General features: G+C 42.5%; 4 protein-coding genes across 4 annotated transcripts; 2 read left to right on the top strand and 2 right to left on the bottom strand.

Annotated features, from left to right (window-relative positions):
* Positions 1–901: 901 nt before the first annotated feature.
* On the bottom strand, positions 902–4,151 carry CkaCkLH20_12420 (exocyst complex component sec5; the record flags this gene model as incomplete). Its single annotated transcript, XM_038895133.1, has 3 exons — positions 902–1,621; positions 1,669–3,758; positions 3,812–4,151. 3 exons carry the CDS (start codon positions 4,149–4,151, stop codon positions 902–904), a joined length of 3,150 nt encoding a protein of 1,049 aa, XP_038739522.1.
* A 4,545-nt stretch (positions 4,152–8,696) lies between these two features.
* Positions 8,697–8,956, top strand: CkaCkLH20_12419 (uncharacterized protein; the record flags this gene model as incomplete). The annotated part of the gene is made up of 2 exons (XM_038895132.1): positions 8,697–8,809; positions 8,869–8,956. The coding sequence occupies 2 exons, from the start codon at positions 8,697–8,699 to the stop codon at positions 8,954–8,956; spliced, it is 201 nt and encodes a 66-aa protein (XP_038739521.1).
* A 4,599-nt stretch (positions 8,957–13,555) lies between these two features.
* Positions 13,556–14,686, top strand: CkaCkLH20_12418 (uncharacterized protein; the record flags this gene model as incomplete). Its single annotated transcript, XM_038895131.1, has 1 exon — positions 13,556–14,686. One exon carries the CDS (start codon positions 13,556–13,558, stop codon positions 14,684–14,686), a length of 1,131 nt encoding a protein of 376 aa, XP_038739520.1.
* A 278-nt stretch (positions 14,687–14,964) lies between these two features.
* On the bottom strand, positions 14,965–15,945 carry CkaCkLH20_12417 (pbsp domain-containing protein; the record flags this gene model as incomplete). Its single annotated transcript, XM_038895130.1, has 1 exon — positions 14,965–15,945. The coding sequence occupies one exon, from the start codon at positions 15,943–15,945 to the stop codon at positions 14,965–14,967; it is 981 nt and encodes a 326-aa protein (XP_038739519.1).
* Positions 15,946–25,189: the final 9,244 nt, after the last annotated feature.

Below are 25,189 nucleotides of genomic sequence, written 5' to 3'. Positions count from 1 at the left end.
CTATGGACTGCAGCCCTATTGATCGTTCGCGGCGTCAGACTTGTGATGAACGTCGCAAAGCATCAAAGGTTGGAGCGCGAGCATGTCAGTTGTCCAGCCATCGGCGCTGCTTGTTCTCTTATGAGAAGGACGGAAGATATACCCTTCTACGACGAATGACTGGATGAGAACCAAGAAAGGAAAAAAAGAAAACAGAAAAAGAAAAAAACACAGGTCACGACACCATTGAATAACTAACGATGTACGACTTCTACTCAACAACGCACACATAGGTTTTAGAAAAGAAAAGGGGCTGAAGAAGGAATCACAGGACCTTGGCCTACCACAAGCGAAAAAAGGACTGGATGGACGAGGTTGATGACGTTGAGGTCCCCAGGAATGGTAAAAAAGAACGGGCTCCTTTCAATGCGAGGCGGAGGAATCGGGAAAAATAAACGAACTTACACGGACTTTATAGACGGTTCTCTGTTTATAGACGGCTTGCAAACCCCGGTTCTCCAGGGAATTTGAGGGAGGTTTGCCCGTAGATACCCCCTTGCCACAAATACCAACACTCATGGTTCACACTACAAACCGTTAGATACCGTTGTGGGATTTGATAGAAATTGTTATTGCAAAATCATTGGGCTATCCGACGTTGACATTCATGCATCATCTCGCGCCTCGTACTCGACACGGATTCCAAGTTCCTGTCTCAGCGCCTACAGTCTACTGGCTACCCGTTAGCCTCTTCACCATTACCCAACTATGACTTTCCTCAGCCTTTATGCGGCATCGTGGTTCCTCAAGCTTCGAACAGCAACCCTCGGCAATAGGCATGATACAGCGACCGCCGACCAGTCGGTGAGTAATTCACCGCTCAGTAATGGACAGGTCGCCAACTGCATTCCGGAGGAGGCCTCTAGCCCTTCTGAATGCTAGCAGCAGAGTCCCCGGTTCCTGTGCGCTGTGGTCCCATCCCGGGACGTTTCGGCTTTCGGAAGCAGGCGAATTCGTTCTTGCTCGCCTCACGTAGCCTCTTCAGCACGCTACGCATTTCCGGGAGCTCGCTTTGCAGCCGGGCGCGTGCGTCGTTGTCGGTTCGTCCGTCGAGTTCCGAGTAAATCTCGCTCTGGAGCTGGGAGGCGCGGTCCGTGGTGTACTGGCTCAGCGTCTGGGCCACGAACTCGACGTCGAGGGTAGCCTGCATAAGGGCCTCGAGCGTGTATCGTGGCCGCGTGCGGAATGCTTCGAGAAGTTCGCGGCTGGTCTGCTCGAGCAGGTAGGACAGCACCTGGGAAGTGAGAGTAGGCGCCGTCGTAGACACTTGAGAGTGAACCAGGACAAGACTCAGAAGAGCCTCGTAGACATAAGGCTGGGCTTCTCGTGGCTTCTGGCCCGTCTCAGGGACCCAGTCTGGTGATGAAACACCGGCGCGAACAATATTTCGGAGAGACTCGATGGACGGTCTGGTGTAAGATTGGAAGAGTCTAGCATCAATCTGGCCTAGAACATCCTTGATCGTCTTCGATTCATCACTGAGTTTCACGGAGAAGGCGTTCTCGAATTGGGAGTTAAGACTCGGGACAACCTTGGCTCGAAGTGATTGTAAGTTGCTCAGAGTGAGAAGCATTCGCACGTTCTGCAGATGTTAGCGCAGCTCGTCGAAATTGCGTATCGTTGACTTACTCTGTCTCCAGCATCAAGGGTCGCTCTTCCGCCAGCAGGAGCGGGCGGGGTGCTTGTGGCGATAGTGCCGTCAATATCCGTCGTCCAATCGTCGTCGGCCTTCTTCACAGATCTTTCGGCGTTTTCCACCATGCCGCTCAACGCCTTATAGAGCGTTGTAACGTACTGGCTTCTGACCATCTGCAAGAGCTTACTAGGCGGCGGGAGGACAATATCCCCCGCGCCAGGCTTAGACATGGCTTCGGAGATGTAAAGAATCTTTTGCATGCCTGCGAGAAGAGCCCCCTCAAAGGCAGCGAAGCTGGAAGGCATGCGAGTGAGGTCTCCCAGTTCTGGTGACCGCTGCCAATCCTCGACGTACTTGATGTTTTCGGCGTCCTTGTTCCATGCTGCGCAAAGAGCGGTGACGCACCTCTCTCTCGAAATGTTGACCAGCGACTTGAGTCTGTCCAACACGCCAGCGTCTGGCCCGCTCGCAACAGGACCGATACTCGCCAGGTCAGACGCCCCAGATCCGACCAAGGCAAGCATCTTGGAGAGGTAGTGAACACCGCTGACGGAGTTCGACCAAGGAGGCCAGAAAGCCAGCTTCTCCCATGTCTCGCCACGCTTGGGTGAGGGAGGCGGAATGTTGTTGGGATCAAGGTTAAGACGAGGGTCCCGCACGCCGGTTGGGGTTCCCGCGGAAGCAGAAGGGGGGCTCTTTGGCGAGATCGGTAAGGGTGAGAAGAGCAGCGAGATATCTTCTGGCGGTGGACCTGCGAAAAAGGCAAACACCGTCTCGCGGATCATGTCGACAAGCTCGAGTGTCCCCTTCTGTAGGTCTTCAGCGCCTTGCTCTGTCAACTGATGGTGTTCTTGGGATTCGCCATTGTAACCTGTCGGCAGTGTCCGCTGAATATTGCCATCCAAGAAGCCTTGCACGGTTTGCCAGAAGTCCACAACCTCTCCCAAAATCCCTTGCGAAGACAGCAAACCGGAAAGGTATGCCAGCATCTTCTCCCACAACTCGATCACATCTGCTGAGTCTGCTGATGCAATCTTGTTCTCCACGGCCACGCGGCCCAGGGACCGGAGGTGTGCTGCCACCGCGTGCGAGCCGGGCTTTTCCGCGTTCGCCAGTCGCCGGCGCAAAACCTCGACTTCGACCTTGGATCGATCTGACATGGATTGAATTTTGCCCTTGAGATGGTCGTATCGACTGAGCAGCCAGACCCAAATCGGGTTGTCGTCGACACCCAGCTCCAGAAGCAGACTGATCAACTCCATGTGCTGATCTTGTTGGCCAAGGTTGTCGGTTTTCGACACGCCGTGCAGGGTGACGAGTTTGCGCCAAACGTCTCGCTTGAACGACTGGATCTGCTCGTCTACGTCGTGCCACATACGCGCCGCCAACACTATTTGGTACAGCTGCGTATCCGTTGACGACCCCTGAGCAACGGCGGCGGCCAGACTGCGCGCATCATCTGAGAATTTCCGAGCCTTGTTGTACTCCTCGACGAGACTCTCGTAGTCTCTGCGCTTGATGCTGTCGGCAATGGCTGCGCTCAGCTCGACGTACTCGTTGAATTGCTCCAGATTGGCCGACACAACCTTGAGGTTCTCTTCCTTCTCACGACCTCCTAACGCCGGACCCCACACATCTTCTGCCTTGGCAGACACGTCCAGCAGAGGTGCCTTGATTCCCGCGACGCCGTACTCGCTCTCCTTCACAAGGGCGTTCTTCTTGCGCGCGTCGGCCGTCGGTGATCCGAGTGAGTTGGCCAGGGCTATGGCGCCATTGCTGCTTCGGAAGCTGCTTCGACTGGCAGCTCGGGAATGGCCTCGGGCGCGACCTGTCGTTGGCGGCGGGGGCGGCTCAGCGCCGCGGTATTTCATCTCCTTGTAGACATTATCTATAGTGGCCTTGGCCTTGACGAAACGCTCAAAGTTGGTTTCCACCAGGACCTTAAGTGATGCAGACTTTTGATCGATTGACTGGGAAAGAGTGTCGAGGCCGACCAGCAAGCTTTGAGTGTCGGCAGTCGCGTGCATCTGTGACAGGAACAGGGCGGGGGAGAAGGTGGTCGAGGAGAGGAGAAACCGGTTGCCTGCGGCATCGTGTCAGCTCTGCCGGAGACGGCGGTTCACGAACATAACATACGCAAGCGAGGGTCGTCTTGAATGGGCACTCCCAGCTGGCGGAGTGTCCTGACGACGCTGTCAGTGGTGCCCAAAGGATCGGGCTCGTCTCGTTGAACAATGTTTCCAATGCCGCCCTTCTCCGACTGCGAGCCGGGGATTATGCTGCTTCGGTTGCTCACAGCTCGCTCGAGCGCCTGGTATCGCGACTTTCGGCGGTTCAGCTTGGCCTTCTTCTCGTCCTTGCCGCCGTCTTCATCCTCGGATGCATCGCTCTGGTTCTTTTCGTCGGGCCATTCGTTTGGGTACGGGGTGGGAAGCTGGTAAAACTCCAGAATCGTTCGCTCGTAGTCGGAAGCCATCTTGGGGTATCTTTGCGTGTTGTGTATAAGAGAAAGTAGCAAATCCCAGCCGACCGGAGATCGGCCGGGGGGAGCTCACTGCTGGCAGCAGTACGTGGAGCACCTGGTCGTTTCAAACGCGAATAGCGACAGATTCCATTGGCCAAAAGGCAGCGGGTGACAGTGCCTTCTGGAAACGAATGAAAGCGCCAGAGGGCAGCAAGCACGTTAGTTGGCGCAAAGAAACAGCACAACGGAGCTGTCGACAGCTTCAATGGGTGTTGTCCACTTCAGGGAGGTGCAACAGCAGTTGGCAGCGCTGATAAGGTGTAGCCCACTTAGCGCCGTTTCTCACCGAGAACCCGGGTCGGGAATTGCAGGTGAGCTCGGTGAGCTGCCCCAACCCCGCCATGGTAAGGTCCTGGCAGGAATAACTCTAGTCCGCTTCCCGTCCATTATAAGGTGACCGTCGCCACACTGGAGGTTCCTCTGTGGCTGAACCTTCCATCGGCATACCTACGGGCCTTAGGTAGGTCAGTGATGTGTCCGCCAAGCACGCTGCCTCGAATTGACCTTGGCACTGTTGAAAATTGAGGCGGGGAGTAGAAGGACGGAAGCTGACAAGTCCACGGGTGGGCTTAGGGAAGCACAACATCAGGCTAGGGCAGAAGAAGACGGGAGTGAGGCTCAATTCGCGCTGTGTTTCGTCCCGGCAGAGCGACCAACTAAACATTGACCGCTCAGTGTTCAGTTAGAACACGAGCGGAACAGCGAGGGATTCACGATTTGGGCCTGTTCCGCGAGAAAAACCGGCGGTTTCTTCTCCTCGGACACCTGGATGAATAACGGAAGCTCTCTAAGTGATTTCAAGCGCATGCCGCTAATGCAAGTGCGTCGGCTGGTGGCTGCTGTCCTGAATCTTTCTTGAGGGCCGCTCTCTTAAAGATACGTCAGGCAAGGACACGAAGTGAGACTCTTGAGTGAATATACCAAGCGGCTCTCAAACTGACACTCAAGCGACAGTCACTTCACCTCCCGCGTGTTTCGAGAAGAAGACAGGTGGCTCAACAGAATGAGCGATAAAACAGCGCACAGCAGACTTGGCCAAGCCTGCCAAGCATCGTCGCTATCAAGTTGTCGTTACTGCATCTGGTTTTCGTCGGTGACGGATTCCGGGACCGAGAGTCTCGTCAATTGGCCAATCCTGGGCGTGGCATGTCACACAACTCGCTGTTGGATACGCGGGACGGGTATCGCGCCAGAGGCTGCTATTTTGTCCGTTCGATTTGACTAATAAACCCCAGAAGATGGGGCAGTTGGTCGCGTGGAAGCGCTTGATTTCGCAAAGATGCGAGCCGTCTTTTGCGTTACTCGAAGCCTCGGACTCCACAGGTGCATAGGCCAATTGTTGTGCCCGAGTATTTTGAGGCGAAGGCAAGCTTTGGGTGAACAATGCTTGTCTGGCCCTGGACGAGATATACTGGCGTCTCATTTCATTGTCTCGTCGTCCGTATCTGCAGGTGTCTGCCTCTCCTGTCCACCAGTCTTGGCCTCACTTTCAACCCAGCCATCGGCCAACGGGGTTTTGCGGAACCCCCCGAGCTCCGTCCAGTGGAAGAGGCACGATTGAGGACCCCGGCCCCACGTCCTCCGAGTCGTGATATGCGGCCAAGCCTTGGAGTTGTCCAGTATCGCGGAGACGTGGTTCATTTCGAGATTCGGGCCTTTGGAGGGGTCTTCCCCTCAGTCGATGGTAAGATGAGACGTCGTTGGGTTTGAGTTGGAATGAGTATCTCGTCGTGGTTATGAGCCTGTTCCGGGAGGCTCATGTGATTGTTTCGTGGGACGAAAGACAGATGTGCATTGAGGGACTCAGCAGGTGTTTCCCGGGATAAGGCGGTCTATGTTGAGCCTTGTCCGCTGCACATCATGGTCCTCGAAAGAAGTTGTGATCTTCAGCCTGCCTAAGCGCGGAATCCTGTGTCGAAAAATTGACCAGGATGTGATCTCCAGATCGATTCAGGCGCACAAACGATCGCGGCCGGAGAGGATTTACTTGTATGAGGCCAAGCCAATTCTCAGCCAAGGGCAAATTGTGCCGCGGAGGGGCCAGATACAATGCCACTCCGAGGATGGAAGTATCTCGATGAGCCATAATCCACTGTAGAGTCAGTGAGCATCAAGTCAAATGGGAAATCCGGCCAGCGACCATTGTGATGCTTGGAGAAGGGCCGGTGTCATATTTCTGGTGAACACCAACTGAACCGACCGCCCGAGTTTCCCGCTGATTGTTACTGCACATGATGAAGATCATCACGGCGTGTGGGAGGATTAGTGGTACTGCGTACGGATACAATCTCGGGGGGCGACCGATGTGTGAACAATAAGCCTGACAGTCATCCGGGCGGCTGGGAGAGACTGCGAGTCATTTAGCCAGAATGTACAGAGTACCGGATTTCCTTCCAAGCAACGCTGTCCACGGAGTCAACAGGGCGGCATGCCTTGCCTCGATTCGCCGGTCATCGTCCCGCATTGTCAACGGGACCCCCATGTTACTTGATTCTTGAACTTGTTCTTGAATTCGGAACTGGGGGAACACGTTCCCTTTCCTCCTTGGTTGACGACGGGCATCGTCGTGCCCCCCATGGGGATCGTCACGAAGAGGAGGGGGGAATGAGATGCGGTAGTGCACGGGAGCGCCCAAGGCGCCCCGTCCCCCGACCTTCAGACAACTGCTCCCCCAATTAAGGTGATCGTTTTTGTTTGTCTTCACGCGGGACAGACGGCCTGAGTTGCCGTTGCGATCGGCCTACTGAAGGTAAACGATCTGGTGCTTCTGGATGCTATCGCGTTGTATTGACTGCCCACGAACTCGCCCATGCGATCGAAAATCCGAGGAAGACGATGTGGTAGGGTACAAAACAGGCCAGTCCAGGCCAAGGCCTGGTTCGTTTGTCCGTTGGGGATGGTGCATTGGAGCGCATGAGTGATTGATGGGATGGCACTTGGGTCGATTCGGGCAGGACCAAGCTTTCGCGAAGGCTTGGCGAGCAATGGAATGCTTCTAGAAGCATGTCTTTCAACGTGTTATTCGTCTGGTGTCTTGGCATTGGGTTTTCTTGCCCTGTTCTGCTGACGGCAGCCAACCACCCCTCATCTTTTGTTCGGGGACATCGAACGGTCTTGAGGGTTTGGTCGGCCAAAAGGAAACAAACAGTCTTGTCCAGAGCCAAGAATGTGAAGTTGTCTGTGACCTGTGGCCGTGTGTTGCCATGTGCAGTTGTCTGCGTGCTCATGCATCACGATGTTCTCCGACTTCCAGGGTGTGCTGTAAACATTGGGGTTGATGACAACTTGACCAGCCAAGATTGGCGGTAGATCAGGGCCAGTCGAAAGCGTGTCTCTTTCTCTGCCAGCAAGTGAGGCACGCTTCGCTGGTAACTCGGTGGGACTCGCTCGCCTCACGGCGTCTCGCAGTCTTCCGCGATGGCAGCAGACCGCAAAGACGGGCTTCAACTGGGATGAAGCTTCCTCTCGTTGGAGTGGAGGATCTCGAGGAGCCACTTGGTTCGCGGTTCGTGTCTCACCGCACTTGTGGAATCCCACGCTAAGGGCTGCTCATCTCGTCAGGTTTTGGCGACTGACCAGTGGCGGGAACGGGAATGCGAATGGGAACGGATGGGAATGACCACGGAAATGGAGCAAGGGAAGATTGGAGATGATGGGGGAGGAGAGGAGAGGAGCTGGCGCCGCCAAGAGCAATGTCCCGATGGGTTTCTCAAGGCACCTCAGGTAAGGCAATTACTCCGTACTTGCAGTGAAACGGTACGTATTGGGTACGCTTCCGAAGTCTAGCTTCAGGTACCGCGGACAATATGTATGTTCAAAGGCTGCATCTGCAACTCTTACTCGACCGCTGTTGCATCCCGCGTATCCGAATACATGTCCTCGAAAGCCTCCCACGCGATGTCATGGGGTCTGTCAACTCTGGAATACAGATGACCAATTTGCCAGCTTGAATACTCAACAAAGATTGTCTCATTACAGGTAGTCAAGGGCGCACGGCAAGATCCTCTAATGTCTGGGTACATGTCGGCACACGGATAGCGACAAGCAAATTGTAATCCGACCAAGAAGTATGGGGTAAGATGTAGGTAAGATGTACGAATGGATACTTTGCGCCCCTCGGTCTTGGGGTTAGGTCTCCATTCAGTCCAAAATATCGCTCATGTCGGCGTTCCTTGCCTCGTCCTCCGGGCGGGCACTTGAGCCTGCTGCAGGGGTGTCCTTACCCGTCTCCGAATCCAAAGTTCGAGGTTCGTCCTCGGTGTTGGGCCCTTCATTGCGCTCGTTCGCGATTCGGCATAGCCAAAAGCCCTGGATAAGTCGGCAGCCATCGCCATCTATATATTGAAGCTGCGCTCCCACCTCTACCCGTACACAACTTTGTCTGAATCGTCAATCTTCTCGCCCGTTCTTCCCACGTCTTACATCTCTTCGCCTGAGTAATTCCTTCGAACCTCCACTTCATCCAACTTTCTCACAGACAACTACACAACATTCACAATGCCTGCTTCCAAGGGTAACCTCCAGAACGCCATCGAGTCTAAGGGCATCAAGTTCCAGATCAAGACCGGCAGCGCCAAGTACGAGTGCAACATCCTCGACCGCGCTACCCAGTAAGTTCCAGTCCACAACGCCGCGGTAAAACGATCACCAGCTTACAAGCCATCCTCAGCGAGCGTGTCAAGGCCACCAGAACCAACTCTACCGACACCCAGAGCAGCACGTCGTCTGCTTCTACCATCAGCAGCACCTCCCACTAGACAGCTCCCTCAATCGGGAAGATGGGCACCAGGGTAGAGGGACTCTGATTGGTGGGGGGCCGATCTGGCCAAGGGGGAGAACCGAAAAAAGTTCCGCCACAAATCACGGCGCAATCACGGGCGTTCACTGCGGTAGTAAAGCGCGCAACGGAGCGAAGATACGACAGATGAGCGTGCCATCCAATCCTCGAGAGGCTGGCTGGTCGGAGTTGACGGCACACCACATGTTCTCCACACGCTGCCACAACGCTCTCGGGAACTGGCCGCCCATGTTCCCGGTGGTGTGTGGTGTGTGGTGTTAGTCCCTTCTCTCTTGCATCAAGACTTCCCTCGCTGCAGTCATGTCTGAGGCGCGAGCACGGCAGAAGGAAAACACTGGAGAAGTCAATACTCCGACCGGGGATCGGGATAAGGATGACCTGCCATCTGACATCGCAGGTCTGCATTAGGGCATGGCAGGGTCCACGGAGTTTGGTTAGAATCATGGCGTTAGTAGAGCAGCGTGCAGCTGATACCTATTTTGTTAGTTTTGTATTTCCCTCGCGAATTAAACCAATACCTATTTCTCCAAAGCGTCGCAGTCCCAAAATTTCTTGCGCCCATCAGACCCTTTTTTTTCCCCGCGGCCCAGGAGTTGGTCCAACTTCCGGTACATCCGTGGACGTGTTCCTGTGAGCGCCAATCGCCGCCCTTCCGAGGACTGTCACCAAAGGTACCTCCGCGGCTTTGCTGTGATCTTGTGAGACAGCGCGTAGCTCATCACACGCGACGCTGATGAGAAGAAATCACCGACGAACCATTGCGGATTCGACCCTCATCGACAACACTTCTGATGGAGGTTCGCCCCCAAATCCGGTCAGCGGAAAACCGGTGTCGTTCGTCGTTCGCCAGCTTGATCTGACGGCTCCGGTTATGCTTGTGCCTTTGTCGGAACTCATTACAGCCCTATAGTGCGGCGTAGTCTGATCCAGGCGTATGATGGTGACGCCAGGTGATGCCACTAAAGCCTGGACCCGTACCGCGCATTCGGCACGATCCTGCGACCTTGTACGTCAATGACCGAGCACGCGAGCTTGTAACTAGCAGCATGCCCGTGGTCGCTTCTCGCTGCTTTTGTGAGGTCGCGCCGAGAAGCACCGATTCGGCACCGATAATCAACGAGCTCCATCGGAAGGCGAAGTGGACGCCGGCTGCGGAAGCGTCGGTGTCGCTTTCGCTTCATCGCCGACGATAGCTGGAACTGGTGTATACATCGCGCCTGACCTTTCATCTTCCATCCACTTCACTGTGCGTCAATGAAAGACGTCCAAGCCAGCATTGATGAGTACGCGTAAGACTGAGACCGCAGCGACAGAAGGATGAGGTAGACTGACCAACGTCTTCTAAATATAACAAGCTAGACGCCCGGGAAAGACGCCACTTAAGGAACACCGTAACTACACGTCGTAGACAACAATAGGCCGAAACCAGCGAAAGAAGCAAGGCCAATTTTGCTCTCATCCTCCAGAACCACGGGACGAGTTCGATGTAGCACTATTTCCAGGGTTGCCAAGCACTCACCAGGACGCTCGTATTCGAGCAAACGGTTGGCGCCGTACGACGCAGGAACACCTGATGGGAATCACTCGATGAGATAAGCAACCCCAAGGAGGTCACGGACGTAAGTGGACGTGCAAGGCCGAGCAGGTGTCGTCGTCGTGTTTCTTGTTTCTCATAAGAGCCTGCCTCCTCATCGTCGGGGAGGCTTACCAAGCTCGAATTTCGAATTTTTGAGTAGGATGACCCTCATGATGTGAACACCGATTCTTAGATCAGTAGTCTCGCATTTTTGCCGTGAACTGGAGTATTAAGTGGGAGCGATTTGAGCGGAAGTATGGACCACCCGACCATGATGAACTGGTATAAGTGAACTGGTGTAAGTGAGCTGGTAAGTGAGAAGATGATTTGGTTAGTGTTGATGGACTATTACTGCGGGCGTAAAGCTGTCGCCGCCAGAAAGATGCCCGTAACCTTTCTCGAGCGTCGGTCTTATACCATACAAGGTCGTATAGCTTGCACACTTATACTCAGTTGTTGATCAATAATGGGCGAGGAAGTATAGGGCTACGATGAATTCAGGCTTACACTGCGTTCTGCTCATACGCTGTGGAAGCTTTGACCTGGATTAAATCGTTGCCTCGGGTGTTCGTTCATAGCATCAGACGAGGGGTCTTCGGAATCGCTTCAAACCTCCATCGTTCGAGGATACTCGACATTCCACGTGTCTTCTGATCAGATGAAATACCAGCCGAAAGCCGGTTGATAGAGCTTTTATATCGAATTCCTCAGTGCTTAGCTGTAGTCATGGCCGTTGCACTCGTCCGGATAAAACTCGAATATCATGGTGCTGTCTTTGGGTATCTCGAGTAGAATTGATGTGTCTCAGTTGTGAGTTTCAAATACGTTTACCGCTTGTTGATTTTATAACCTCTTAGGAGTTCGCCAACAATGCAAAAACGTCTTTCTTTTCACCGGGGAATTCAACCTCTACAACGATGTCCTGCGGCCCATAAACGTAACCCGAATATGATGCTCACTCAGATAAATGTTCTGCTTACATTCGGGCGGAGACAGTTCATGATGAGTTTGAGCTGAATCTGGACTTAATAGCGCTCCTTTCCGTAGTCGTGAATGTGTAATTTTCAAAGACACGAACTTTGAAGCGTGCTGGGCAAGTCTTGTACGCGAGGTTTCAATGATCAAGTCTAGACGCACGTATAAATATTTATCACGAACTCGTATTCTCTATCAAGGACTCTCATGATGGTTCGAGTTTGACAAAATCAGTGGCATTGGGGCGCTACGCTAAGTCGGAGCTTGATGGCGGGTAGGTGTGGAGCCCGGACCCGGGCTTCCGTAGATGTGGATCGCCGGACTCGGATCCGACGCTCGGTGTTGTAACACAAGGTGGGGTCGCAAGCCCCGAGGCCCCCGGACAATAGCGTGCGTTTCCCGTGCCATGCACCGTGCTTCACGACGAGACAACACGGACGACGCCAAGTTCCCTAAGCAGAGGGAGGGTTTCGGCGCTCTTTCTATTTCTCATTGGCTTGGTCCGCCATAAGCTCCAAGCACTGGATTACTTACACTTTCTGGAGCCTATCTGACACACATAGTGAAGGGAAAAGGCTTGCATGCCCGCCAGAATGAGGCGAGGAATCTGGGACGAATACTTCCAAGACGCAAAGTCCTGTTTTTTCCCTTCAGACGAGACATTGCAAGTCAAAATGGGAGGGACTCGCCGTAGTCGATAGGATGGTCACTCGACCGAACCACCCTGTTATGCTGTGGCCAGGCCGTGGCGGTGAGGCAAACTGTTGGGAGACGCAACCACCAGGTCCCTTCATCCACCAGCTGTTCGCGGCTGGAATTCAATAACTCTGTGGCAATTCCTGGCTTACTCTACCCCAAGTGCCTGTCATGTCGCGGCCCCCAAATGTTAGCGCAGGCCTCCCTCTCAGTAAGGCATATTACCTCGCTAGGTACCTACGTATCCGTACCTTAGCAGGTGAGGAATCCTCTTTCCCCCTCCCTCACAGCAGCACAGGAGCGTGATTCCTTGAGCGTTTGACCGCGCCACGGACCCGGACCAAAGCGTCCAAGCCTGCCTTGAGGCGTACTGGATAACGTCACGGGGCTGCCGACGGTTTATCTTATCAGGCACGTCGCCCCCTAACGTAAGGGGCGCCCTGTCCTAATGACTGTCGTTGATTGGTTGTAAGCGGGCTGGTTCTTCCTCCGTCGGAGGGGTAGGTAGGTATCTGTGATTCGCGTCGAGTATCCCCTGGATTCGATGCAGCAAAGGTATTGTCCCTCTCAAATAGCGGTGCGGGTGCACCTGGACGGATGGTTCGGTACCTGGGTGTGTCGCATTTCTGGCTCCGGAGGTGACGAGTTCATGCCATGCTGCTTGGCTACGACCTTAAAACTGAAGTAAGCCTTGCTCAGTTGGTATGGAAAGGTACCGACCTACCTTTATGCCAACCCAAGATACCTACTGTACCTACCTTGATTCTGGGCTGTCTAAAAAGTACTGCCTGCCGCACACCATCTTTTCTCTGCTGCACTTTTCTCTTCACTCACCTCCAACCTATGGTCACTCATTACCTCAATTTCCGTGTTTTGGGCTGTTGATCAGAGGTCGTTCGAAATGCCTGTACCGATCGCTGCCAAAGGTGAGTGATACATTCAAACTTCCCAGTTCTCTTCCCTTGTCGCTTGTATTACCGCCCACGCCGAACCCTGTCTGCGTTCCCCAATCCCCCAAACACCGCCCGACGATCTGCTGTTCTGGCACTTCGACCGCTACCCCGCGCCAGCACCGGCGCGAATCACATTGCTTGCCTGAGGTGGTCAGGCCTGTGGCAAATGGCCTCCAGGTCTACGCAAGCACAGCTTGACCGTCGCGTGGCCAATCTGGTAGAGGCGGCTTGAAACCTATTCTTCAGGCTTGAGTTTCCAACTTTCTCTTTTAAACCTGTATATTCTTTTCCCTCTCCTCACTGCCGCTGGCCGCGTCTGATCTGCTTTCACTCTTCCCAACCTGCAAAGAGCCCCGCGATGCCTGGTGTTAACAATGGTGCTTTGGCTTCAGCCGGCGTCATTGCCGTCTCTGTTGCCGTAGCAGCTGCCATCGCCATCTACGAGTCCCCCGAACTACGACGCTATGCCGACGACATCCGGAGGCGAATCGCCGTCGCCTTGCACTCGCTCGGCGAGAACATCGACCCCGCGGACCGCCCGCCCATGTTCAACCGCCCCGAGGATGCCCAAGGCTTCTTAGAGTCCCGCGGAGGAGCCGAGGCCGGCGTCGACGCCGACGATGAGACTCGCCGTCGTCAACGTGAGGAACTGCTGTACTGGAACGCTCTGCACATCGCCAAGAAGGAAAAGGAAAAGATCGAGGCCGAGATTGCCGAGTCAAAGGAGCTGCCCCCTGCGCCATCACGCGGAAAGTCTTTCGACGACTTCATGCGACAGGACGTGAACAGCGAGAAGGGCGCTTTCGTATTCAACACCGGCGCAGATGTCCGCGGCGACGACGACGGTCTCCTCCGCCGCCGCCCCGAAGGTGTCCGCGGTCTGAACTCTTCTCTCTACGCCAACCCTTTCGCCGACGAGCATCAAATCGACCAGGACGAGTTGCCGACGATGGAGCCCAACCACCTGTCCCCCGGCCGCGATGAAGCCATGTCAGACATTTACAGCGCCACTACCCGCGACGCCGACGAGCGTCCCCGAGACATTGCCGCCGTCATTCCTCCCGTGCCCGCCCTGATCCCCAACGAAAGCTCGTCCCAATCCGAAAGATCCGCCACCCTCGACCGCGAGCTCGACACCGACGAGTACATGACGGCCGGCCAGGAGGACCGCGAGGAGGCCTACGCTTCCATCCAGGCCTGGGCTCAGGGGTCCAGCCCCTCCAACTTCTACTCGCCACTTCCCATGTCGCCGCCTGTGCCCATGTCCGAGCCCGAGCTGGTTAGCGACGGCGAGCTTACCCCCACCGACTCCGCATCCCTTGCCGGCTCCGGTGAGGATGTCGCCAACGATGCCGCCTCGTCGAGGGCCGGCGACACCGGTCGTTATTATGATGTTTTGAGCGAGAGTGAGGGCATGATGACTCCGGCCAGTTGGTCAGAGGTTGGCAGCGTCATCAGCGAGAGCGAGGCGCAGCCCACTCACGCATAGTCAATTTCTGGATTCGTGACTTTTTTCATTTTTTTTTCAAGTATATCAAGGTCGAACAAGTCGACTCACTTGAGCACGGCGAAGGCAAAGGCAAATGCAAAGGTTGGGAAACGGCGCAAAAGGTTCACAGGACTTGGCACTTCCATAGATGTTTTGGTGGCGGGTACATGAATCAAATTATCTTTCGCTCCTAACTCACGTCTGTTTACATGCAGTTTGAATCTCGGATTTCAATCGGTGAACCATCCCAATAAGTCGTCGTCTCCCGCAAAGCTGACTCAACCAGACAACCCAGCTTGAGTGATGTCTTGATCGGCCGCTCTAATCCTACCAAGCCTGATATCGTCGTCGGAGATGTCGTCCTTATTGACAATCACGGTCTCTTCTTCCTTCAACTTCTCCCCGTAGTCCATCCACAACTGCTCCACCGGCCGGCCGAGAGACTCAGTCCAAAACTCCTTCTCGTGATAGCGCCTGTTCCGGAGCTTTTCGTTCAGCTTGCGCACAGTCCCAGCGCCGAAGCGGCCCTCGAGATAGTCCAGGAAGTAGGCCGTATGCTGGTAGCCGCCATCCCAGTTCCCGCTCCCTTCCCGCTTCCAGTGGGGCGGACTCAGCTTGCTGTTGAGGCGGACCCAGTCGGCGATGCCCTCGATCAAGCCGCCGGGACAGGTGCCGTGGGCGTTCCACTGGAAGCAGTGAACCATTTCGTGGGTGAGGACGCCCATGATCTCGTCGGTGCGGCGGTCGGCGGAGATGCCGGCGATGTACGACATGGAGAAGTGGATCTCCTTGTGGTCGTCGTCGAGGTCGGAGCCCGTGGTGTAAGCGACGCCGCCCATGTCGCGAAGGACCAGGGTGACGGAGCGGGTGGGCGGGACGTGAGTGGTGGTGCACGAGGGGGATTCGTAGAGGAGGTTCAGCACGGAGTGTACGGCGGTGGCCAGGGCGGTGCTGGCGTTCACGGCGGAGAGGAAGTGAGGGGCGGCCGGGTGGTTGAGGTCCCGGATCTCCAGACGGAGCTTGGGGAGGTCGAACTTCGGGTCGGAGGGGCGGTGGTGATCGGCGGGAGCTCCAGTTCCGGCGGGGACGGCGGGGACTGCAGGCTTCCGCTCCGGAGACTTGGGACGGGCCGGGAGGGGAGTCGCGGCGGGCGGGCCTGGAGGTGGTGCTTGAGTCGAGGATGGTTTCGCGGACGACATGGCGGGCAGGAAGAGCGAGCTGGGCTTTGGGACTGGTGTCGTGAGAGGGGGGAGGACCATCTGCCGAGGACCGGAGAGAGATGAGTTTGAGAGCTGGTCTCTACTCTGGATGGTGTTTCGACGTGTGATGAGATGTAGTGTGGTGGTGAGATCGACAGAGGTACGCGTGAGATGAACAGTTCGAGAGAGTATGTGTCTCGAAACGGATGGCTGACAGAAATAAGCTGAAACAATAGCTCGAAAGCTTTAGGTTTCCCGTCTCAATTTGATAGCTGGAGTGAGGTAAGGTGAGTTGAGTAAGGTAGGTAAGAAGAGATGGAAGAGAAGCTATCCACTAGGGACCCTGGCCAAGTTACTGAAAGAGGCAGCTTACATGACCTTAAACCTGCCGGCGTGCCGTCAATGAACTGATCGTGGAACTGACGTATCTAGGTCGATACCTACCTAGGTAGCAAGCAAGGTGCAGCAAGCAGTAAGGTCTAACCCGGGGCGGGGTGTAAAGCCAATGCAGGGGTTCTGGATCCCTATTGCGGTACAGATAGCTGAGGTACGTAAGCAAAGCGTATTTATATGCTATATAACTAATATTCTAACCTAATTTAGTAATAAGATTCATATTATTCTTAATATTATATATAAAAATAGAATTACTCTACTTAATTTATAAAGTAAATCTAAAGTAATATAAACTTTAAGTATAAAGTTTACTTAAAAGGTAGTTATAAATAGCTTTAATTATTAAAGTCTATTATAAATAGATAAATAGACTAGGCTAGCGTACTAAAATATACTATATTAAGTAAATTTATAGCTAAAGAAGGAAAGAAAACTCTACTATAGGGTATATATAAGATCCTAGCCTTATAGGCTAAAGTATATAAAGCCCTATTTATATAATAGAGGTTATATAACTACTAATTAAGCTTAAAAGGCTCCTAAAGCTATTAATACTATAATATTACTCCCCCCTTTAGAAATATTACTATTTATAGTAATAATATAGATATATTAAATATAAATTATCTCTATAAAAGGGGCTAAATAGGCTTAAATTCCTCTAGATCTCTCTAAAATAATTAAGTAGTTTTTTTATTTTACTTTAAAGTTAATTAAGTTATTTTTATTATTTATTTTAAGGTTTTTATATTTAATTTAACTTTATTAAATAGTATAAAAGTTATATTATAGTATTATAGCTTTAAGTAGAAAATAAATAAGAGTAAATAAATAAATAGAGAGTAATAATATTAAATAATAATAAAAGAGATAAAAGTAATAAGGATAATAATAATTATCTTTTAGCTTAATATATAAAAGGCCTCTAAGTCTCTCTATAGTTTAAAATACTAAAGATTTTAAGAATATTAATATTACTTTTAAGTTAAAATTACTTAAGATCTTTAAGATATTAATATTATTTAATTAATTAGCTTTTCTCTTAAGTAGGTTTTCTTAAGGTATAAATAATAAAGTTATTATTTATATTAAATATCTTATTATTACTAATAGTAAGAGGTATTAATTAGGTATTTTTTATACTTAAGTAGGTAAGTTATTACTAAAATAAGTAGTAATAATATTATTAATAGCTATTATAGTAAGTTAAACGTTAAAGTATTTTAATAGGCTTTTATTTTATAGGTTATTAATATAAAAGTTATAAAGTATAATAGGGATATATTAAAAGCTCTTAATATTATATTATATTAAGTTCTTATTATACTCCTTTTAGTTAGCTTAATATTATAGCTTACTATATTATATTTATAAAGTAATAATATAAAATACTTTATATTTAAGCTTATTATTAAATTTAACTAATAGGGGTAATAGCTCTATTTAGCTTAATAATAGGTCCCTAATAGCTTTATATAGCTTACTTAAGTAGAAAACTAAATAATATTTATATTTAACTAATAGGTTAAAAATCTAAATACTACCCTTATTAATAGCTTTAATAAGCTAGAGACTATCCTATAGAAGGAATAGCTTTAAGAAGTTCTTATAGTACTAGCTAAATATAAAGATATAAACCTTATTACTAATATAGAGGTTATTAGAGTAATAATAATAGTTAGTAGTATATTGATATTAGCTCTAAATAGTAACTATATTTCTCTTTATAACGTTTTATATAGTATAAAGCTTATTAGCTAAGTATTAAGTATTAATTTAGTTTAATTTCTCTCTTATACTATTAAAAGTAGTTAAGTATTTCTCTTAGTTAAAGCTTATTTATAAGGTATAGTTATACTTTATTTTAAAAGAGTAAAAACTTATAGTCTTATTTAATAGAGTAACTTAAATAAAATCTATAGTAAATAGTATTTTACTTTAGTTATCTTAAAATTAGTTAAATTAAAGCTAAAGCTATTAAATAAAGTATTAATTTATAATTTCTATTTAACTATTAGTCTTAATATAAGTAATAGTTAATAACTATATCTATATACTATAGATTTTATAGAGCTTATTTTAAAACTTTAAAATAAACTATAAGCCTCTATCTAAAGTTATAATAGTTAGGAAACCTATATAGTAGAAGATATTAATATAATATAGCTATACTATATTCTTTATTATTAATATTTTATAGTAAGGTAGTAAAACGCTCTTTTTTAATAGGTAGTAAATAATAATAAATATATTATTATACCTATAGTAGTTAATAAGATATAATATATAATCTATAGTAATATAAAGATAAACTAGTACCTAGCTCTAAATAAGCTTTATAGTAGTTTCTTAATATAAGGTTCTATAATATATTTATTATAATAATAGCACTTTAGCTTATACTATCTTTTAATAAAATAAATAGATATAATTTATAATTAAATTAATATTAATATATTTAGCCTAGCTAAGGTTTTTAGGTATATAAATTATTTATAAGAGCTATAGAAAAGGTAGAGGGGGTAAGTAGTAAGCCTAGTTACTAATAGGTAATAATAGTAGCTTAAACCTACTATAAAGGTATTAAACTTTTTAGTTATAAATCCCTCTTTATACTACCCTTAAGGTCCTTTAGCTAAAATAGTATCTCTATTACGTTATTAAGTAGGCTTATAAAGCTAGCTATCTTAAGCTAAAGGCCTATTCCTTATCTTCCTATAATCCTTCTTTATTACTATATTTAAATCCTTCCTCTAAGATATTATTTAATAAGATATTATTTAATATACCTCCTAATAAGTATAATAATATAAAGGCTTTAGCTATTAAGTATAGTATCTAGAACTTAAGCCCTAAATATAAGGACTTAGAGACCTTAGCTAAAAAGAAAACTCTTATAAAATTTATCCTTAATTATAAATAGCTTTTAAGGCTTATTTTATATTTTTTAGAGTAGTTAGATAATCTAGAAGTTAATAAAGTAGAGCTATTTATATAGATTAAAGCTAATTTATTAGCCTATAAGTATCTTATAGGCTTACTCTAAATAGCTATAGATTTAAAGCTTAAAGTAATTAAACATCTATAAGTTAAGCCTATTTAAATAATATATTATAAATATAGCTAATAGTAAGTAATAGGATTATTATAATAGCTTTATTAAATAGTAATAATAATAATAATAAGTAAAGAGTTTTCTATAAATAATTTTAAAAAGCTTAATATCTAATAGTAGTATAATAATATAATAGTATAATAGGATATTAGTTTAATAGCTTTAAGGCTAATTATCTAGTAGATAGCTAGGAGGAGTAGCTTAGAGGAAGAATATCAAAGCGTTAGATATATAGTAAAAAATTTATTATTATTATTATTATTATTATAATAGGGAAAGTTAAGGTATAAAGTAATAAACTAATAGCTAAGGTAAGAGGGCTTATATATAGGGTCTATAAGTTATATAGCTAAATAGCTATTAGTTAGTTAGTAGGCTAGGCTAAACCTAAAGTAAATTGAATATATAGTTTAAATTATAATATAGTACTTAAAGGCAATCTATAGTAATATATTCTTAAGAGTAGTTAAGTACTAAGAGGGGTTTAAGCTTATTTAGAGGCTTATCTTATAGCTTTTAAGTATAATAATAAGTATAATAATTATAAATATACTACTCTATATTTACTATAAAATAGAGCTAATAGTAATACTATTTAAATATCTTTAGTATTTTATTTTAGCTTAAATAAGTAGTTAGTTTTTAAATATAAGCCTCTTAAATAAGTTATATCTATAGGTTTTCTTTTTTAGAGACTACTAACTTACTATTTATAACTAATAAACTATTATAAATAGCTTAATATTCTTTATTATTTATAGCTAAAATATAGAGAGGTTAAAGAGATATTATAGTTTTATTATAGCTAAAATATAGAGAGGTTAAAGAGATATTATAGTTTTATTATAGTTAAGCTATAATACTTATTTAATAAGAAGATAACTCTTAAGCTCTTCTATTAGGTCTATAGTGCCTATAGAGGCTTTAAGAGCCTCTATAGTAGCTAATAATATTTTATAGAGCTTTATAGTAATATTATTATTTAAATAAAAAGATAGTAATAGTATTTATATTTAGTTAGCTTTATAAAAGGCTTACTAAATATAGATATTTTTATTTTTTTATATTAATATATTAATAAAGATATCTTTTTAGCTTAATTTATATTTTATAATAAAATTAAAACTAATTAAAATATTAGCCTATTAAGCTTATTAAATACTAAAGAGGTACTTTATTATAAAGTATAAAAGTAGTTAGTAATTTATAATTATTTTAAACTTCTATAAGAGAGTAAATAGCTTAATATATTATTTCTCTATTATTAATATAATTACTATTATCTTATAGTTATAGATTAAATAGTTTATCTTTATTAAGGATATTACTTTAGAGAAATAAGCTATAAAGTATTATAAGCTATTATTAAGTTATAGTTATAAAAGAGTATTAATATAAACTAACTTAAAGATATCTATTTTAAAGTAGATTTATAATTTTAAGTATTAATAGTAAAGGATTAATATTAATATTAAGGCTTACTTTAAGGCCTTAAAGGTAGCTTTATAGTTTATTATAAAAGTAAATTATACCCCCTTTACTATTAGTTTAATTAATAGCTTAATAATCTTATTATAATTCTATATAAACTATTAATAGAAATTATAAAAGCTTAAAAAGGATTAAACCCCCTTAATAGTTATAGGGGATTATTAGTTTATTATAATAGAGATCTTATTTAGGTCTAGTTATATACCCTCTATTAAGATAATAAACTTAAAGTATTTAGTTAATATAATATTAAACTTATATTTCTTAATATTAGCTTAAAGCTTTATATTATATAGCTAGTTTAATACCTTTTTAATATATATCTTATATTTTAAGGGGTCCTTTAAAAAGATTAAGATATTATCTATATAGGTAGTATAGAAATTATTAAGGTATTCTATTAATATATTATTTATATATTATTAATATATTATAAGCTTATTATAGAGGCTAAAAAATAGAACTTTATATTTATAGGCTTTATAATAGGTTTAAAAGATTATAAAGTCTTTAAAGTTAGAGTATATTTATATATAGTAAAATACCTATTAAATATTAAGCTTTATAAATACTTTAGCTTAATTAATCCTTATAATCATTTTATTAATAAGTAGTAATAAGTATTAATCTTTTTTAATAAGTTTATTAAGTTTTTAAAAGTTAATATAGAAGTATAAGCTACTATCAGACTTCTATATAAATAATATAAGTATTATAAAAAGAGCTCTATTAGTTATAATAAAATCTTTTTTAAAGTTATTTAATAGATACTTCTATATAGCTTCTAGCTTAAATAAGGACTATTTATATATAGAGTAATATCTTACTCCCTAATACTTAATTCTAGCTTAATCTTATAGTTATATAAGTAATAGTATATTAAGATATTACTAATAGTTTTACTAAAATAGTCTCTATAACTATTAAGGTATATAGAGAGCTTTTTATTAACTAGCTATTATATTTTATTATTATTATTATTTAGAGGATTATAACTTATAGCTAGTTATTCTCTCTTATCTTTAATAATATAGTTAAGCTTATAGAGTATAATTAAGCTAAGTTCTATATCCTCTTACTTTAAGTTCCTTTTAAATATAAAGGTCTTAAGAACTTTAAGATAGAGACGCTAGGGATAGCTTAGAGAACTATAAGTAAGCTAATAATAAAAGCCTATAAGTTTAAGGTATTAAACCCTCTATAATAGAAGCTTAATAAGCTTATATTAAAAACCTAATAAAAGAGAAATTTTAGAGAAAATAAATAAAAATAGTATAGTAATATAAGACCTATCTTTTAGGTATTTTTACTATTTATTTAACTTAATTATAGTATTTAGCCTCTATAATATCTTTATAATTTTTTTATTTTTACTCTATTTTAGAAAAGTTAATAATAATAATAGCGCTATATATTAAAACTATACTTATTAGTTAGAATAAAAAACTTTTACTTAATATTTATTAAACTTAAAATAAAACTACTCTCTTAAATCTATAATAGGAGAATAACTTAAGTAAATAATTAATAGATAATATAAATTAATATTAAAAAATAAAAAGCTATACCTTAAGTAAGGCTAAAGGCCCTAAAGAGAATAAGCCTTTTATACTAAATACTTATTATTTATATAATAAGTAGATATATAAAAATAGTGAATTTAAGACCCCCCTTTATAAAAGGGATAAGCTATAAGGCTAAATATTTCTAACTATAGCTTATAGGTTAGCTTTAGCTAATAGGCTTAATAAAATAGTAAATTAGTTATTAATATAATAAATATTAATATATATTATAAACTAATAGAAGATCCTCTTAATACTTATAATAAGAGGCTTTAAGGAGTATATACTAAAGGTTTATAAGAAACTATTTAATTATAATATAGCTTATTTTATTAATAAGTCTATTAGTATTATATAAAAAGATTAGCTTATTATAATAGAGGAGGTATATAAGTATTATTTTAATTATTTTAAAAGTTAATATATTTAATAAGCTATAAATACTATAAAGTATACTCTTTAAATAGAGTAGTAAATATATTAATAAAGACTTATAAATAGTTTAGAGAATAAAAAGAAATTTCAATAAAAAGACTTTAAGATCTTTATTAAAGGTTAATATATTATATTAAAACTCTAAGAGTAAAACTATTATAATACCTTTTAATAATATTATTAAAAGAGTAAAAAGAAGTTAATTTTATATTAAAGCTAATAAAAAGCTATTAATAAAACCCTTAATAAACTTAATATAAATAATATAAAAGCTTATACTTTCTTTTAAGGCTTATTAATACCCTTAAGAGAAAAACTTCTTAAATAGGATATTTATTATATTAATATATATATTATTACTTTATATACTTAAAGGCTATAAAAAGTCATAGAGGGGAGATATAATAATAAGCTTATTATTTACTCTAAATCTTATAAGTAACTATATATTAAGTTAATAGACTACCCCTATAAAAGTAGCTTTTAACCTCTTAGGTCTATAAATTACTAAGAGTACTATTTAGAAATATTAGTATAAAATAAATATATAATAAACTTCTATTTATTCTCTAACTACTTTATAAGGTAGAGAGAAAGAAAAAGCCCTTAATATTATATTTATAAAAAATATAGCTATATTATAACTTATTATCTAAATAGCTAGTTATAATTAAAAAGTAATCCTTATAATATACCTCTAAAAAGAGCTAAAGTTAATACTATTATAATAGCTTATTTAAGAGATATTAAAGAGTTAAGAAATAAATAGGTATAATAGCTTTTTTAAAAAATATTATATTAAAACTAATTTTAATCCCTATTAATAAAACTATTAAAAGTAAAATACTTATTATATAAATAATTAATAAAGTTAAACTTATTATAAATATAGATATATATATAATAATAAACCTTATTTAAAAAGACCTTATAGAAAAGTTAAACCTTAAAGAGGCTATAAGTATTACCTCTTTAGACTTAATAGATTTTTAGGAATAACTTATATTACTTAAAAAGGTTTATTAATTAACTTTTTTTCTCCTAAATAGTAAAGAACTCCTATAAAAGATCTATTAAGTTTTTATCTTAAGCTTATAAAGACCTAAAGTTAGTAATCTCCTCTTATTAAATAATTTAATAAAGTAAAAAGGTATTTATATTAATACTAAATCTTATATTTAGTTATATAAATAGATTATATTTATTAAGTTAGAATTATTAATTTGGGAAATTATAAAGAATAGCTAAAAGGCTTATATTATATACTTTATAGAGGTTTTAGCTCTTAATAAAAAGGATATTATAATACTTAATAAAGAACTATTAAATAAAAATATAATTAAAATAATTTCTAAAGAACTAAAAGAGTTTATAAATATTTTTAATAAAAATAATATTGAAAAGGTACTTTAGCTTAAGGGAGTAGTATATTATATAAAACTAAAGCTAAAAGTAAAACCCCTATATTAGCTAATATACTTAATATAAATAGAATAGTTATAAGGACTTACTAAATACCTCTATAAAATAAAAGTAATTAAGTATATTTTAAAATTAATTAGCTCTATTAGGGTATTAATCCTATTTATACTTAAAAAGAATAATAGCTTATATTTATACATAGACTATAGAGAGTTAAATAAAGTTATTATAAAAAATTACTATATATTACTATTAATTAGTAAACTACTAAATAGGCTTATTAAAGTATCATTTATTTTTAAGATTAATTTTAATAAAGCCCCATATAAGATTATAATTAATAAAGTAGACTAATAGAAGACTATATTCTATATAAAATATAAGTACTATAAGTATACTATAATACCTTTTAAGCTTATTATTACTCTAGCTACTTTTGAGATATATTTTTACTATATACTTATTAACCTCTTAAATATATACTATATAGCTTATTTAGATAATATTATAATCTACTTTAATATAAAAGACTAATATATTAAAGATATTAAAGCTATTTTATATTACTTAAGAAATATAGAGCTCTTTATAAAGCTAAAGAAATATAAGTTCTATAAGATAGAAGTTAACTTTTTAAGCTTTTATATTATATAAAAAGGAATTATAATAAACTTAAAATATATCTAAATAGTTACTAAATAGCTTATATTTAAATTATATAGAGATCTTTAAGTTTTCTTAAAATTTTATAATTTCTACTATAAGTTTATTATAAAGTACTTTTAGATTATAGCGCTAATAAATATAATACTAAAGGGTAACTAAAATAAAATAAAGTTAAAAGCCTTTATTTAGATAGAAGAGATATAAATAATATTTA

The sequence above is a fragment of the Colletotrichum karsti genome, assembly GCF_011947395.1.
Source record: "Colletotrichum karsti strain CkLH20 chromosome Unknown Scaffold59, whole genome shotgun sequence".
Lineage (NCBI taxonomy): Eukaryota > Fungi > Ascomycota > Sordariomycetes > Glomerellales > Glomerellaceae > Colletotrichum > Colletotrichum karsti.
This window is presented reverse-complemented; position numbering and strand designations above follow the sequence as displayed.